We start from the raw sequence: 18,523 nt of genomic DNA on the forward strand, positions 1-18,523 counted from the left end.
ATGTAAGAGGCATTCATCCCACCTGAGGTTCCCTGAAGACCTGAAAGTTATTTTAAGGGTTCCTCCATGGTAAAAAGTTGAGAATAAAATGAAGAAAAGTTGACGCTGTGCTAGACAGTTTTTATTCTAGACGCTGATGCTAATACCCATGTGAAAATATTTTAGGGAGCCTTCTGGTGTCAATGGGTACCCTACAGAGTAATTTCACAAAAATGTTTGTTTATGGTGGACGCTGGTGGAACAAATCTCCCACTGGCTTATTTTACATCTTGGGGACTTTGTTGGCAAGGTGATACCTCAATGTTTCTCCCTCTGCTTCTTGCAAGTTTGTTATATTTATGTAATGTATTTATTTGTATGTATTTCTGAATATAATTTTGCACTTCAAAAATGGAAAGAAGACATTTTAGGATCATGGGAATATTTATGGCAATTTTTGTACATAGTTTATAATAGTTGGAAGTTTTTAGTCTACATACCACACTTTATCTGCTGAGCTATGCCATTATTCTGGTGCTTCAATTACCATTCTAAACATCCAAGACTGAGAGCAAAACCCTGTTGTTTTTGCCAATGCGTGAGGGCTGATCTCAAAATGCTGCTGCAAAATGTCAAAAATATCACCCCTGGCAGTAATAAGAAGTCCAGTGTTTTAATCCACTAAAAAAACAAATATGGCATTAAATGGCCCTTTGAAATCCCTTCACTGATCATACCAACAGTATGGCTAAATAAGTCTATAGCGGTATGGAAAATGTTTTAGAGCCAGAACAAATGGTAATATAAGACCACCCAGCTCCATTTCATATATTGATGTTGTTCCTCTAGCTGTAAATTCATGTGAATTCCTTAGCTTTCCACTAGCCAGGTCCCAGGCCTCCATATTAAAAAAAAACACAATCCAGGGTGTAAATCTGTAATGTCTGAGATCTGGAACTTCTTCAGTGTAAATTCCTTGGCTCCTCACTCCAGGGGTCCAAGGTCTTCTCTGCTGGGGCCAAGTTCTGGCCTCAAATTTGACATGTTCTATATTAATAGAGGCTTGTGGGCTCCCTTCACTAACTGGGCAGTAATACCTGGCACTCTTAACACATCTGATGGACATAAAATGAACACATTATTCCGTGAGCAATCAAACTCGCTGAGAAATAAAAATGTTCTATGTAAATATTAGACACAATAATGTTCCCCACAGACACACAAGAAATTGGAGGCTTAGTCGTGTATAACATTACACAGGAAACCATTTAGTGCTTAGCTGTTATTGAACTATGGTTGTCTCCATTCAAAACATTCCTTCTGCAACATTCCAAAAGTTCAAGAAACTGAATACAGATGCGAGCCAGCCCCAGCTTATCAGATACAAATAAGCAATGTTTTCATCATGCAAACAAAGCTTCTCGAACTACAACCCCTAGTAGTATGTTTTTCTTATTACAGAAAATGTAATATATACAATTAGAATGTTGTGGTTGGGGGTGTGTGAGGTATGTGAAGCCATACAACAAGAGATAGCATTTCTTAGTGGCAACTACACCACAAATGGGAATGAGTTCCTTTCTTGATGCTTCTCTGCAAATATCTCTTAGATCCGTCTCACTACGGCTAGGAACGGGTGTGCAATTGTTCTCGCCCTATAATCGGCTCAGGGCTGATATCGGACGAGAATCTTAAGTGTGTACAGCACTCGTCCGAATGACTGTCCTGGCGGGTCCACGGACGATGGACGATCGTAATGGAATGGAAGAGAGAGCACAGTGGGGTGCCGCTCCGTCATTCTCCCCCCTTCCCTCTCCGAGCAGAACGACATTGTATGTACAGCACTCTTTCATGCATTGTGCAGTCTTTAGTCGTTGGAAAGGATCATGAAAGATCCTTTCCCATGACAATTATTGCATGTGTGTACATTGCCTAACTCTTGTGCCTGCTTCCCTCTTGGGGTGCAGCACTCTATGTACTGGACACTATCCCAGCATGCCATGGGCTCTTCCCATTCTACCTTTGTCCTATTAATGGACAGAACGCTATTCATTTATTTCATGGGCTTCTTGCACCTTTCTTATCCTTTTGTGGTCTCAACCATCTTCACTATATCAGCTGACCACCCGGTAGCCATTTTATAACCTACTACCCTTTCTGAAGTATTCACATCCTTTAGACCAGCTCTTCTTTTCTGACATGTACTGTATGTGTGCCTTTAGCTAGTTGTAAATATAATGATTGGAAGAGTAAATGGTATTAGAGATACTGCACATATTATGGCTTTAGGCCCCTATTCACATACCCAACATGTCCGGCCAGCATTCAGGTGCTGGGATGCCATTGGATCTGAATAACACCCCAATGGACCTTGCTGATGAACCTGTTTGGCATCCCATCTCAATACATCTTTGCATTATGAAAGTAAACAAAAAAAAGAGCTAATGCATACTTATTTGATTATATCACATGAATGAGCTACCTAATGTTGTCACATGGCAGTGCAACGCAATGTATCCAAACAGATGTGAAATGGCTCTCAATGCTCATTCACACATGGGATTTGGTGCACTACAAAGCAAATAACAAACCAACACATTACATATTAGACATGCTCATAAAACAAATGCCTTGTTGTAGTGCATTGCTAAAAGAAAGTGTTATGTAAGTTTTCAAATTCAATAAAATTCATTAAAGCACTGCCCATTAATGCTCTTTGGTGGATCATTAATGTGTGAATCAGACCTTAAACTATGCTTTATCTAGAGCTACTGCTCCTCTCTAGAATCTAAATCCACCATTTGCTTTTCTACTATGACTGTCCTTATTTTAGTATTGATATACAGCTACTTATACACTGTCAACATTTTTACCTTGTACATGACTGTGCTGTAATTTTAACAAAGTATAGAGCAGTCATATTGATGTCCCCAATACCAAGCAGTCAATGAGTTTTGTTATCCAACCTCCTAAAAAAGTAGAATTTAGTCTCTCTGGGGCATAATAAATAAAAAAGTAAATGAAGCAATGGAAAGGTGGATTGGGATGAACAGATGGCACTCAAAACGCAAATGTGCACACAAGCTGGAGTTGTGTTGAAGATTTAGTACAGACCTTGGGTAACACTGGCCAGTTGTTCAATCACATATTGTACATGTATAATGCAATAAAGACAGACTCAGTCTTCTGCATTCTTATAGATGGCACCTAACAAGGCCGTAACTGATTCTGAATAGTCCTTGGCTAACAGGATCCATTGGCAGGGGGAACGAGAAGCTTCCAGGAACTGCAGAACAGCACACCCAGCACTGCATTTGTCCCTCCATTTGTTCACAAGGACCCCATACTTGCTTGCAGTGGCCATTCCACCAGCATGTCTCCAGCCATTGCCTCCATCGTTCCTTCTTCAACAACCATACCATGAATTGATGCAACAATGAAGATCCGTCATGTACCTGTATAGAAGACCAGTCACTTCTTTGCTTCTGTTTGATTACTGTACAACACAACTCAATAAACCAGTGTCCTTGGTGTATCTTGGTATACCAATACATTACCAGCAGGTATCTCACATACTGTAACTTTTAAACCTTTGACTTTTCATCTTTTTAAACCTTCATGTATGTGCACTTTAAACAACAGAATGCAATGCAAAGAATATAAAAAGCTGCTTCTAGGGTAGCAATAAAGGGTATATTTCCTCACATTGCCTTGGCTAGGATGAAGCCTGGCTATATAAAGCCATAGGACTTCATCTTGCAACTAAAAGAAGATTGTATGTACAGAACTAATGACAGGCTGCATGAATTTTCCTGCCTTGTGCTCCAGTATTATGGGAAACTGTGATCAATGGCAGATTAAAATGTTATAATAAGGAGCCAGTTTACATATCTTACAGTAATCCAAATGTTCTGTTTCTTTTCACACGAGGCGAGAATATTTGGATCGAGTTTGAACAGGAAATATCATTTCCTAATCATCCTTTTTGCCATTTTTTTTTTCATTCTAACTGTGCAACTGCAAACAATTTTTTTTTTAAAGTTCAACTTTCAAAATGTGGGATCAGACAGGGCTGTATTGCAGAAAGGGACAGGTGATTTCCCTTCTCAATAAGCATTCTTACCTGCCTGAATACCGTCCTCTGCTGTCAAAAATCGCTGAGCATGTGTAGCTCAGCATGGGAAAGTGGGACACCCAGCGCATCGCAATTACCCCTGCAGATGCCAGGACCGAAAAAATGCCCATGCACCTGCACAGGAGTTACGTCGTCCTGGCCCAGCTGAACATCGAAAGAAGGAAAAGGAAAAGAAGGAAGATGATTGTGGCAGCAATTAAATAGAGACAGGTGGGCGCAACTAAAATATTGCAATCAGACAGATAAAGTTATTTTATTGCAGAAGATACAACACTGGTCCCTTCTCCAATAAAGCGTCAGCCTGATTGCCTATTTGTAATGTTTGTGTTTAGTTCCTCCAGGCAATGGAAGCATGGACTAATCAATGCATGGATTAAATATATATATGTCAACCCTCATACCCACCAAAGGCTTTTATTGGCTCAGAGACTTCACTGGCTCTGTCATCATTTCACCCCCTCTTTCTGGATTTAGGATCTCCAACCATCTTGATTGGCTGGCACTGCAGATGGAAGAGGCAGCAGTCATTAAATAGGAAGATATAGCCACTGTATGGCACATGGTCACCAGTTGGGGCCCATGCATGCATGGATGAGGTCATATTTTATTATTTATTGTAGGATTGGGTTGGAAAAGAACCAATTAAAACTAGCAGCTATTCTTTAACCAACCTTACCTTTGGTTGTGATTTATATGGTAATTTAGGAGATTATGGCGAGTAAAAACTGGCTTTATTATACTCAGATTCCATGTTTATAAACTGATTCCAAGTAACATTTATACAATTCTCGAAACCAGAGGGCACTGCTTCTTCTAGGTGAGAGGAGAGGTTCAAAAGGGCATTATTTTAAATGGAAAGCTAAGAACAAAGGACATGATCTCAAACTAGAATGCAGAAGTTCAATACTCCCTTTGACAGTATTATTTTACCTAAATTGTAGTTGATACTTGAGTCAATCAACAATGGGTGAATTTAAACATGATTGGGATAAACACAGACCTATTACAAGACAAAGGAATAAAAAGCAAAAATTCCCCCCATCAATGACCCAATGACCACTTTATTTCTATCATTCTTTTATGCTTTTGTAATAAAGAGCATGTCAGGTTTTGTGTGACTCTGCAGATTATATAATCTCATCTCGCTACTATTCTAATAATTTTAATTGTAAGGGAAACCTTCATTGGAAAAGCAGGTTTCTAATTTTATCCATTTTGAGAAATGTAATTTCATTGGGAAGGAATTTTTCCTTTGTTTGAGTAAATTAAACCGTGTTTTATTAAGAACTTCTCCTTCATCAACTGTGCATATAGGTTTCTATAAAGAATCTGCAAGTCTTCTATATATATTTCCCTTCCTTCTCTTTAGTACCCCGACACACTAACAAGAACTTTGTATCTCTATACTTGTCCTAGATTAAGAAATCAGAAAACATTTGGGTCAGAAGATCAGCACCACAGCCAGGAATCTAGCAATTTTCAGAAGATCAACATTACACTATTATTATTATTATTATTATTGTTATTATTAATAAACATGATTTATTTCTATAAATTATAAGTTCTAGAAATAGAGAAATATTAAATATGAAATAAAAGAAACAAAAAAAATATTCTATACATAATATATGCAGTAAAACAATATTTTTAAAAATAATCTCATCTGTTATCATTTGATCTATTATGGTGTGATTGGGATCTTTGGCCACTTTGAATGGTCAGTCCGGGATGATGTAACTCCTGTGCATGCGTAGCACATTGCACCATGTAAACGGCCAGCTTTCTGATTCCTGTAAGGTGGGGTAGTAAGGAAATAATTATTATAAATATCATATATTTTTTTTCCTTCTAATTCTGTCCACTCAGACTGTTGAAGAATGTATTATATGCATATTGTGCTCACCAGTGATATATATTGCTAGCCTGCAGCTATTTCTATTTGTCAATGGAATATTTAAATCCCATACTCTGACGCCCTTGGTTTATTTGGAATGATGAAAATACACAATGTGAATCTCTTTTTTAAGGTCAGTTTATTAGCACAAAAAATAAAGACATAATAAGGCATTTATAGTTAAGTGAACAACGGCAGGTGTCAACCTTCCTGCCGTTATTACATGCTGTTACCGCTCTGAACAGTGAAGGTTACAAGTATCACAAGCAGAAATAAGCCACCACTTTATGTACTCATGCGTGGATAACCAGATTTCTTATTTAATTTGTTACAAATATGAAAACAATTGTCTGATTGTCTCTTCTGGGCTACATAGACAGGGTGACATTGCTGTAACTACTTATCAGGGTTAATATATTAGCACTGCTGTTATTAATATTACAGTCTCATTACATATATACAGTCACATAATAGATCATAGATCATACAGTCATGGAATAGATCAGATGTTGTGGCATTGTTCTCCTTCAGAGAAATGCAAAAAAAATATATTTTTTTTCTGTCCACATAATTATTATTGGGCATTTATGATACATAAACGTCCAATAATAAAATTACTTCCCTTATTCTTAATGAGGCAGTCAGAAACGGAAGCTTCCACAGTAAAAGTATTGGTGAGCACTTCACATTCAGGGCCAGTCCAACCACAAGTGGTATAAGAAGCATATGGAGTATGCCAACCCCTGTCTTCTAATGTATCTTAGATATTCAGATTAATAAAACCTCCCACCTCCTCATCTGGTTGTTTCCTGGTCACCTTTTTGTGTTCAATTTCCTTTCATTGCATGCTACATAGTATATAATAAATTAAAACATGCAGAAAGGATGATTGGAAACTCTCCATGAATGCCGCAGGAGGTGAGCCGACTCAGATGCAGATATTTTAATAATGGAGTGGTAACTGCTTTACCTATTCCTAGACAAAAACAAGCAGCCAACCCTTGCAGGGGAGCCTCAATGCAAAGATCACTTTTTAATTTACCCAGATTTCAGCTTTCAACGGTAAGTGCCAAAATCACTGCAATTCAAGTAATTTGCTGTAAATGTTTGACAAGGAATATAGCCACCACATTAGGACTGGTAAGATGCAATATATTGCACTTTTGTTTTTGGGTTAGATATCCTTTATAGTGCTAAGCATCGTACAGTATCATCATACAGTAACTTCATGCTGGACATTTGAACACCATGGCTCCCCCTGTACGATCACAAGGGTTCATTGTCTTGTTTTATATTTGTTTTAATATTAGAGAAAAGAGGAAGAAATATGTGACCTGGTAAGTGATATAATGTTACAGCTCTACTTATCATATCACATACTCTGATAGGAGAACAATTTTGCCCTTTGTCCATATTGTGCAGTGCTTATCAGTATCAGTACATAACATTTATAACCCTCCTGCCCATGGATGTCAGTAATAGACGATAATGGGCCCTATACACACAGGTTTAATAGAATAGTTATAGAACTGCCTTCAAATAGGTAGGATTCAAATATGTTAGCAACAATATTTATCACTACTTGAACACATAGCATGTCATCGGTGGCTTGTTAGGAGGTTACAGTAATCCTTTGTTCAAGCAAGAACATATATAGTCCATCACAGAGGTCACACCGGTGCTCAGTGTAAGGTGCACTTGGATATGAGTTGCTCCTGCTGGAGTAGTCAGAGCAGGGCTAGGCTTATTGAGGGTGAAGAGGTGTGCATAACGTATATCTCTTCATGTACGTTGGCCTCCAATCTGCGTGTTGTGTCTGGCTCGGGCATGTTTCTCGCACACTAGGTCGTTTCCTGCCCAGAAGTGTCCCCTCATGCGTAGGTTGAGGCCACAATCTGCACACACGTAGCATGCTGGGTGACGGTACTGTCCTTCTGAGATCCTCACTGCCAGATCACTGCACAAACACAAAGATGACATTAGTCTTTTCATACTTCTTCTATACATCATCTAATAAGCTAAATCATGAATGAAATGAATTTATATTTCAATTAGAAGAATTATCGCTCTTAGAAACTATGACAAATTGTGATTCAGGATTCTACAGCCTGTCTTGTTGATCTGTAAGATCTGTGTTCCTTCAGTATATTATCTTCTCCAGCCATTCTCAACCAGGGTTCCATGGATGAAACCCTGGGCTTTATTAGGAGGTAGTTAAGGTTTCCTTGAGGTTTGGATAAATGATCTCACATCTGATGATGCCTGCAGGGTTCTGGATCCATCCCCACTCGGCAAAGCCAGGAGGATTACACCAACATTCTTTTTTAGGTGTCTGTAAAGGAAGCATTCTAACAACCGCTGTATGAAGGCAATCTTCCCGGGGGGCCTTGATTAAACAATTTAGCAAAGTGTTCCTTAAGACCTGTATATTATCAGGGCTACAAAAGGCTGCTCTTCTCTATAGGACAGCCTTATAGTCCAATAAGACTCGGACACATGAAGCCTCCAATGAAACTTTTTTCTATGTAGAATTCAGTTTTAGCCAAGGTTTCTGACACCTAGGGTGTATAAGCTGTATGGATATTTTACCTTCCTGGAAAAAGTCTGGGACTAGACATTGTCAGAAGGAAATTATATTATATTAGAGCCCCCTAAATGTTATGAATTTCCATTCAGCCAGTCTTGTCCCAATCCCATCCCATGATTGAACATAGTATCTTCTCCTATCAGCTTGCCCCTTTCACTGCAGTAAAATTACTGTCTTTTTGTGCTGATTTACCATTCTCCTAATATGAGCTCTCCAGTGCAGGGACTGCAAGTCAAATTCGGGTACTTACACTGCTTGTATTTTGAAATTACATTGCAGGATTTATCAATAAATATGGAGCTGCATTAACTTGTGTATTTAATATTTGCCTGGAGGTTAGTTTTGTAGGAAGACCACTGGTAGGTGCTCCTTCTAGTGAAGGCAGGAAAGCCCATGAATAGGGACTGTACGTATGATGGGCATCTTTCCAGGATGGGCATGTCGGGAATCCACTGCTGAATGGGTGCTATGACTCTTTCCATATCCCCGTTGGTGACAGAACTGCCTTTTTAAGCAAACCTGCTACCATCATCTGAAGGCGTAAAGCCTCTATAAACACATCGAAGATTCTTGGCATAGCAGTGTATATATCATGATGAATACTGCTTATGGAATTCTAGTCACTGTGACACACACTGGATAAACAAATGTCATACACTGCGTATACATCACCAAGGTAAACACACTGATTATGTCATTAGGAAAGACTTTCAGAAGAATGGGAGTGCCACCATAGATATGCCATTATAACATTCCTGGTCAGTATGCAACAGACCATAAGTGTCACATGTATTTAAAACACATTTTTATCTATACATTATAAGGTCTACCTGTTTTTGGTTATAGCTTTTGATGAGGTGAAGGTTGACGGCTACTATCAATGACCAATGCTTTGCTGCTACAGAGGTGCAGGCTGAAATCTGCACAGTTAAACTAGGACATTTTGCACCATTTAAAGGATCCAAAAGTGAGTGAGATGTGCAGAGTCTGGTACTGACCACATCCATGATTTTTCAACAGCCAGATCTTTCAGCTGCAATACTAAAGCTGGGTACACATGTGCAATAATTGTCGTTAGATTGGATGTTTCACAATCCTGTCCAACAACTAATGACTGCACGATGCATGAACGAGTGCTTACATACAGCACCGTTCTGCTCTATGGAGAGGGGAGGGGAAGAACGACAGAGTGGCAACCTGCTGCGCGCTCTCCCCCTTCGCTTCCATTACAAACATTCGTCGTCCATCGTCCCTGGATCCGCCAAGTTGGTTGTTTGGATGATGGACGACAGGCGCTGTACACACACGCCAGATTCTCGTCCGGTATCGGCCTTGAGACGATTATCGGACAAGAAGCATTGCAAGTGTGTACGTACCCTAGTAAATTAATTTTGCTGATCATGGACCATGCCTGTGTACTGAATATTGCTTTCTTTATGAGCAGCCCATATGATAGGATGACAACACAGGACCTTCCAAGGAGACAGGACAGAACATTGTCATCCTATGCCATGATTGATTTAAAGGCTGCAGATATACAAATACTTATATAGTGAAAGCATATGATGTATTATTTATTAGAATTAATTACATACACTTTCACAACATTCTCTCTGAAATAGTGTGGGTTGAGCAATGCTTTAAAAATAAACATCAGTAAATTTGATTGGGTGGGTCTGTTTAATTTGATCTGGACTTTGCAATATTATCACTAATATTTCTTTTACAATGCTCATTAAAAACTTAACAACAATGTTTACAGTTCTTCCTTGACCACATTATTAGCCATCTGATTCCTTGTTAAGATCATGTTGACACAGCACTTACTTGATGCCTTTGTTGCAGTTCTCGCACATTCTCTGGGGGGAAGGCACTGAGTTGAGAATAGGTTTCTGCATAGTGCTGCTGGATATGGGCTTCTGAACACTGGGTGACAGTTTGCTGGGAAAGGATGTGGAAATACCTAGAATAAAACAAAACGACATAATTTATTCTGAGCTCTATCCAAGATATTCTAAGATTTCTGTAGAGCGGAAACCTCCCTAATCTTCCTCCTAGCCCTACAGATGTTTTTTGCAGCAAGTGGATGAGTCACCTTTATTTCAGGGCAATATGTGTTTCCTATTTGTGAATCGTGAATCTCTTGAGCATGTCACATCCTAGGAAAAAGATAAATGACATGACTGATCCAGTTGGTTCTCAACGGCAGATCACAAGACCCATTCTATTCTTTATTCATGTATATCTTTTAACTACTGCAGGTTATCAACTAATACAAGTGCAGTATGTGCAGACAACAGATGACTGCACTTTAAACTGAGCACATTATGTTTTGGTAAATTATATAAAACTGAATTAAAATTGAGAGGAGAGGGGAGGTTAAAAGGTTAAAGGTTTCTTCCAGAGGTTCAACCATCAGCCTACCACTTATGACCTTTTAAGTTATTATTAATTTGTATTATTATTAATATTATTATTGTTATTAATAAACAGGATTTATATAGCGCCAACATATTATGCAGCACTGTACATTAAATAGGGGGTGCAAATGAAAGACAAATACAAACAGTGGCACAGGAGGAGAGGACCCTGCCCCGAAGAACTTACAATCTAGGAGGTGGGGGAAGTAACACACAATAGGAGCAGAGAAGTTGTCTGTAAAAGTAGCTTTCTGGCCACCACTGGGGGGATTTCTTCTTACTATCAATCAACTAAATAACATTTACCCTCTGCTTCTCAATAAATCTGTATTAGTGGGAGTTCACTGAGGCTTGTAGATTACTCCAAGGGTTTGTTTGGTTCAAAGTTTGGAAATGCTGATCTAACCTGTACTAGAAAAGCAAAACCTTTAAACTAATTAGCTTCCATGGGCAATCCATCTTTTTTGGGCTCTATACAAATACATTCATTTATAAACTTATGTTAATTATAACTTTGTGAAGTATACTTTTCCTTTGAAATTTAACTCTTGTTCTTCAAATGCAAAAGTTGACCTTTTATGTATATCCTTGTTCTTTATAATCCGAAAAAATATTGATAAAAACTTATTGAAAATGAAAATATCTTTTAGCTATGGATGGAATGGCAAATGGTTTGTGGCCGTATTATTTCTATCTGTGAGTCTATTAGGCATATATCCCCACACTACTTGTCTCCTGAGACACCTGTAAAAAAGAAAAGTGTTGGAGAGGAAGACATGGACAACAGCAAAAACAGAAGTTCTCCCCTAATAAATCTGTGTAGAATACAGAGACAAGATATCACACATGTGGGGCTATAGGAATCAGCCGAAAGTTGAGATGAGTAGGGTTTGTTGGCCAGGTCCAAATCCGGTTGAAATGGCTCGTGGGTGGAAGATACTTCCTTTCTGGGTCCGATGAAGTTATGCACATGCCTTATATTATGGTGAGAAAACTAGTGTCTGTTAAAAAAAGAGTATTCACCCCAGTCTTTGCTTTATGACTAAAGCTGTACTGCATTTTGAAAACAAGTTTGAGTTCCAAGTTATTATTCTTATGGTTTTAATTTAGCCCTAACATTCCTTCCTCTCTCTTGTTTTTGTTGGACTACCTTCACAGTGCTGGAGGAGAAGGTCTCTGTTATCTTCAGATCAGTACATAGGCTCCTATACCTGATGCTATCCATCCATGTGGGTACTATTTGTTAGTCCTTGAAGTGCCATTACTTACTTAGAAAAATGAATTATTAGTCTCAAAGGTTTGTAGCAGCTTTTGTTTTGTCTGGACTCAGTTTGAACAGCTGTAACTCTCTGCCTTATAAGTCTATTTTAACTTCATCCCAGAGTACGCCAGAACTTGGGGCATTCCAATCACTGGGCCAGTCCCAGCACTGACAATTACAAAAGCCGAGCCCTGTGTTCTGTCGGATCCTAAGTAATGCCACAGCCTTGGGAGTGTATGATAATCATGGTGCTGTCTCGACTTGCTTATTGAACACGTGACTATCCTACCAGTATCAAAGCACAGCCCTAATGACATGTTAAATATTTCTAGTCTGGGTCAAATGTAGCCGGGTCATTGACCTAAACAGCAGGATTTCCAAACACAAAAACATCCCATACTTTCCAGCAGACCCTCTCTTCAGGACAGATTATTTGTCACTATTGACTGCCCAACTTTTTCTTTTTAAAGTTTGATGTATACATCTGCTTTTATACATGTGCTATTCACTCATGAACAGATTTCATTTTAATTTTGTGGTAGAACACACTATGTAAGATATTCTGCTATTGTCAAATATTAGGAAATGTGGAGATATTTCCCTTATGACCCAGATTTTCTGTAACTAGAATGGTCTGTGATGTTTACAAAACTGGCTTTCAATGGTGTCTATGTCTCTCCATCCATCTCAGACAAAGGATTATTTAGTCCGAACATGTCTATGGACTTTGTAAAGGTGTCTCTCTATCCATCTCAGACAAAGTATTATTTAGTCCGAGCATGTCTATGGACTTTGTAAAGTTCTGCATATTATGTCAGCTCTATGACCCTGATTTATGAAAGCTCTCCAAGGCTGGAGAGGATACACTTTCATCAGTGAAGCTGGGTGATCCAGCAAACATGGAATGGATCTGGTCCAGGATTTAAAATGTTTGCTGGCAAATAACAATGAGTTTTCATGAATCAAGCCCTATATACTCACAAGTTATTAATAATAATTATAATGCAGTGAGTCTCTTTTCCTATGACAGATATATGTACCTCAACTAATCAAACTTGGAACATATTTGACTCATCGGTGCTATGTGAAAATATTATAGACCTTATACTAATAACCAGAACTACAATGCCAACCAGTAAGAGCAAAAACAATTCTATCATTTGCACAACAAAACAAGTTTGTCAGAGGTCAGTTCACGTTTCATGAGTAGATGTTGACTAGGTAAATCACTCGTTGAATTGAGAACTCTTGTAATGGGGATTCCTTGCTAGAATTCACAGCTAGGTCTGACTTCCACTTTGAAGTCTAACCCCCCCCCCCCCAACACTAACCCCCCCCAACAACAAATCTGTACCATAGACATTACATTTCAGTATTCCAATCTGGCAGTTTTCGCTATATAACATAAACTATTCTATGAGACACCAAGAGACCCTGTCTACCAGTCTACCAGGACTCATCTGGAAAAATAAACCAGTCAGGTTAGAACACCTTATCCAATTGTTATTGTTCCCCCATAGTAAGCCAGCACCGGAGGTCTCTAGAGTGCCTGGCCACCCTACTGCAGAGACATGAACTGTCTAGCACCCTACAGAAACAACTTTTACTAATAACTATGGAATGAAGCTTTATGATTCTCAGTGTCGTAGCAGTGTTCAAGCAAGTAATGACAGGTACAGTCGGTAGAAGTAATCTCATTTCCTCCTGTACAATTCTGCACACCACAACTTACATACGCCCATATCCTATACACCACAAAAGTGCATCCTCCTCTACTCTGCACACAGGTGGTAGGATATTAGTTTATGAAAGCAAGCGTCGTACTAATAAAGGTACCCAGTGCTAATAATAAATCACACCAAGACAGAGCTGAGGTGCCAGAAGGTGACTACAGTAGTAGTAGTAGGAGTGACAGTCCTTAGTGGTAGCATTGTCTAGAGATAATGATGACAGTAACTACAGGAACTCTCAGAGTCATAGTGAAAGCAGTGGTGTAAGTAACAGTCTGTAGGGCTTACCACTTACTGACAGCTGTGACAGTGGCTATAATATTAGTAGAAATAGTGTTATACTAATACTTATATGCCTTATTGCTAGTATACAGCCAGAGGAAGCTGAACATTAAAACATGAAGAACATCTTTGTGGCCGGGGAGTCCTTGCATCTCCAAAGGGTTCATAGTTGTGGTTAAACCTATAAAGGGAACGGTCTTAATTTACTAGACATCTGCAGTGCCAGAGCTGTCTAATGGCTAAAGTAACGAGGAAGTACCCTATTGTGGCAATGTCTCCTAGTAGAAAAACCAGTGACAGTCCAGCTGGAGCATGATTGACAGACATAGTATTGGTTTTATGCCTTATGAAAGCAGAACTACTATTGAGGGATTATGTAAACTGTTATTACTAAACTCTGATCTGACTGCTAGTTTCAGTAGCTTCAGTCGCACACCTAAAACAAACATGCAGATAACTGTGTAACAATTAGACCATCTGATCTGCGTACTCCTTCTGGGTGAGTGATTCAGAAAGTATTAAAGGCAAAGAATCAGAACACCAAACTAGACAAGTACTGTTTTTTAGAATCAGGTAACTAATTATATAGCAGCGTAAATAATCTCTTAGTGAAGGATCCAAAAACAAAGTGGCAACTATGGACAAAAATTTAGGATAAATACCAGTAATGGTAATATTTGCCTGGAATTATAGGTAACGGTCATATAAATTATGGTGATCACAGACTAAAGTTTAGGGAGATTCCTAGTTGAGGTAATATCTTCTAGTAAGTACATTTAATAGCCACATTTACGTTGATGGACTTAGGAAAAGTTTAGGAGAGTCCGAGTTATGATAATATCTTTTATAAGTACCAATAACAACCACATATGGGGTGGTGGACTCAGGGTGAAGCTTATTATCAGTAGTGGTAGTATCTTCTAGTAATCACCAATAGCAGTCACATTATAGATGGTGACCACAGGGTGAAGTTTAAGAGAGTCTTAGTAGTGGTAATATTCTTCATAAGTATTAGTAACAACTACATATGGGGTCTTGGGCACAAGGTGAAATTTAGGGATTGTTCTAGTAGTAGTAGTATCCGCTAGTAATCACCAATAGCAGTCACATATGAGATGGTGACCATAGGGTGAAGTTTAGGAGAGTCCTAGTAGTGGTAATATATTTAAAATGTACTAATAACAGTAAAATATGAGGTAGTGACATCAGAGTGAAGTTTAGGCATAGTCCTTCTATTAGGCATAATATCTTCTATTAACTACCAGTAACAGCTACATATACAGTTGGGTGGTGACTACAGGATGCGATATAAGTGAGTCCTACTAGTGGTAATATTTTCTAGTAACAGTCATACCTGGGAAGATAATCACAGGGGGAAGTTTAGGGATAGTAGTAGTATTGGTAACATCTCTAGTAAGTACTACTATGAGATGGTGACAACAGCCTGACATGTAGGGTGAAGTTAGTCCTAGTAGTGGTAATATCTCCTAGTTAGTAATTAAGAAATTTGCAATTTTTCAAAGGAAATTTTGTTTTAGGAATCCTAGCCTGAGTGTCAGTCCAAGTAGTGTTCCCATAAACATCACGCTATCAGTGTCAGCACCCAACCCTAGAATCTATAGAATAAAATCATATCGGTACCATCAGGGTTGTTCTCCAGGGCTTCTTGCAGTAGTTTAAAGCTGCTGGACTGTCTCGGGCTGGTTCTGACCTCTTCGTTCCCATGCAGCATGTTGTAGACTTCGGAATCTTCCTGCACCCAGCTCATCTTGTACGTTTCGGTCGTCTCTAGATTGGAACAGGGAGACTTTGAGAATTCAGCAGCACACCAGAGACTGTTTACTTCTCACACTTGTCTTTCATCCCTCCAGCAAGCTTCCTCTCACACTTATTTTCCCTTGTGTAAGCATGTTCCGCCCTGTTCTCTACTCGTGGCTCTGCTGTTCTCTTTTTCCTAGAATATTTTCTCCCCCCTCCCAAACACACTCATGCAATGTATAACTTCTCTCTGTCTGTTTCTCTCCCTGCCCTCTGGCTGCCTATAACCCAGGCATTCTTACATATCAGGCAGAAGTCTCTTTTCTTCACCAGCGGTGGCCTTGGTATCTGTGCCAGTCCTGGGTTGCTGGCCTCAGGTCACTGGCTATGTCTGCACCTTCCTGACTCTGTGTGTTCTTCTATCACTTGTATTCTCTTCTTCCTGTGCTGGGGACACACCTGATTCTCTGTGTCCCCGCCTGAATGTCTCTCCTCCTCTGATGGCAGACACACCTCTGTCTCTCTGTCCCCCCCACCTTCTATCAGTCTCTGTGTATTTCTGTATGTATTTCATGAGGTACTCAGGACATGGGGGACTTCCCAAACAACTTGGATTCTTGGTCCCCCACATTGGAGCCTCTCACATCTGCTTTTTGTTAAAGAAAGAGCAAAAAATCTAAGAGACCGCCAAGAAAAGAGGTCACGAGACTGCCAAGGAAAGAGACCAGCCTGGGCATTTACACAGATAGGGCCTACGGTTACCCATGGCAACCAAGAAAAACTAAAGCAAATGTTTGTGGCAGGAAGCAGAGACACTTCTGCTTCAGTTGCCTTTACTCCAGATTTCACATACACTTAAAAATGGACATGGTTACCATATCAACCAGTTACTTTCACCATTTTGTTTTTTAGGTAAACAAAATGCAAGCTTCTGATTGGCTGCTCTTCACTTTTGTTCTATGTAAATACTTAAGTTTCCTTCAGAATGAGAAAAAGGGGTTACAGACACGCAAGTCCTCTTTTTTTTCCTGAAACCACACAAGAATTTGCTAAAAATACAAAGCCTTGTCTGCAAATTCTTGTCTGGAGGGGGTGATGTTCAGTAAACATCGGCTCCAAAACAATGAAAAGGAGCTGATTACGGTTTCCATAGTTCTCCTCAAATTCCAAAGTGTAAAGCTGTGAGAACATGAGAACGGTCTAAAGGAATTGTCTGTGAATGTAAAGGCTCTTGAAGTATCTCCAGAGACCAGTGAAAATACGGTAATTCACATCCTGAATTATAGCAATAAAATGCAGAAACCAAAAAAAGCCTTTTAAACTTTTTTTGTAGTTGTACTTTTGGAATGAAAGCGATAACTAAGGATGTTTTTACACTCTATGAGCTCTATTTATAAAACAGGGAATTTTTTTTATCCTGTATTTATATAACGCTGACATATTATGTAGCGCTGTCACCATGTCACTTTGGAATGTGGGATGAAAGCTATGCAAACACTGGAAAAACCTGCATACTCCATGCAGATAGTGTCCTGGCCGAGATTCAAGCCTGGGACCTAGCGCTGCAACAGCCAAAGTGCTAACCACTGAGCCCCCATGCTGTCCATTCCCTCAAATATTCCCTCGTCGGATTCTTCGAGGTTCATGTGTTTGATTGGCAGTAAATGATTCCCACCAGGGCTTTAAACAGATTCCCTGTTTTGTAAATAGAGCCTCATGCATTGCATGTTTGTGTTTACATGCACTAGGGTGCACTGCATTGGGGCAGACTCCCCCAAAAGGCTGGCTGTGTGTTTTCTTGCTGGCTTTGTGAGCATATCGCATTGGGCAGCCCATTCATTTTAATGGGCAGCCCTATGCACCATGTTACACAGGAGTGTGGTGCATGCTAAGCTTTTAAAGCAGCAATGCATGGAAGTGTATTGTGCTGCAGTGTGCTGGTAAGATGTGTTTGGGGTGTCCGTTAGTATGATTGGCAACTCAGAGCACCAATGCATAGCATGTGGGTTGATGCACATTGCAATAACACATGCACTTTTATGAGGGAAAATCTTCTAACAGGAACACTGAAAAAAAAAATGCAATATTTTTGGTATTTGAGTAATGCAAGGTTTAGGCCCCTATCATCATTTTATGCTTGTGCCCCTGTTGCAGATTTACCCATTCAATGTTATGTAAATTTGTTTATCTCCCTTTGGAGCCCCGAAGAACTGTACAAACCATACAGAGATTCTATTTTGCACCTTCTCTACATAAAGCTATATCTGAACTTTAAAATCGAACTTTGGCCTTCCATAAAAATGTGCATGAGCTGCATCTCTTATTAGTGTGTGAATCTGAACAGAAAGTGTTATCTATCCACCTGCAAAGCCCCACAAATATCTATTGATCCTGCCAATGAAGTCCACCTATGGTTGGGTGGAAATGATGCTGCATTGCTCCTGAATTCAGAGCAGAATTGTTGCTTTCTTGTAGGC

The 18,523-nt window shown here is 39.4% G+C and overlaps 1 protein-coding gene across 2 annotated transcripts; it reads right to left on the minus strand.

The window, feature by feature from the left end:
- Window positions 1-6,128: 6,128 nt before the first annotated feature.
- Window positions 6,129-16,510, minus strand: PDLIM2 (PDZ and LIM domain 2). Of its 2 annotated transcripts, XM_072399824.1 has the most exons (4): window positions 16,349-16,510; window positions 15,930-16,076; window positions 10,423-10,558; window positions 6,129-7,965 (listed from the first exon to the last, which is right to left on the minus strand). In XM_072399824.1, exons 2-4 carry the CDS (start codon window positions 16,054-16,056, stop codon window positions 7,791-7,793), a joined length of 438 nt encoding a protein of 145 aa, XP_072255925.1. In that variant the 5' UTR covers window positions 16,057-16,076; window positions 16,349-16,510; the 3' UTR covers window positions 6,129-7,790. The 2 variants fall into 2 exon arrangements, with proteins under 2 accessions (XP_072255925.1, XP_072255926.1); XM_072399825.1 differs by lacking the exon at window positions 16,349-16,510 and having other exon boundaries at window positions 15,930-16,234.
- Between the last annotated feature and the right edge of the window lie 2,013 nt (window positions 16,511-18,523).

The sequence above is a fragment of the Pyxicephalus adspersus genome, chromosome 2, assembly GCF_032062135.1.
Source record: "Pyxicephalus adspersus chromosome 2, UCB_Pads_2.0, whole genome shotgun sequence".
In the NCBI taxonomy this organism is placed as follows: Eukaryota; Metazoa; Chordata; class Amphibia; order Anura; family Pyxicephalidae; genus Pyxicephalus; species Pyxicephalus adspersus.

Bases quoted from the DNA above. Each gene is read 5' to 3' on its own strand.
- PDLIM2 (XM_072399824.1), bottom strand. From the start codon at position 16,056: ATGAGCTGGGTGCAGGAAGATTCCGAAGTCTACAACATGCTGCATGGG. The intron at 10,559-15,929 runs GTACCGATATGA...GTTTTATTCTAG, and splicing joins CCTGGAGAACAACCCTGATG to GTATTTCCACATCCTTTCCC. The intron at 7,966-10,422 runs GTAAGTGCTGTG...GTGTTTGTGCAG, and splicing joins AACTGCAACAAAGGCATCAA to TGATCTGGCAGTGAGGATCT.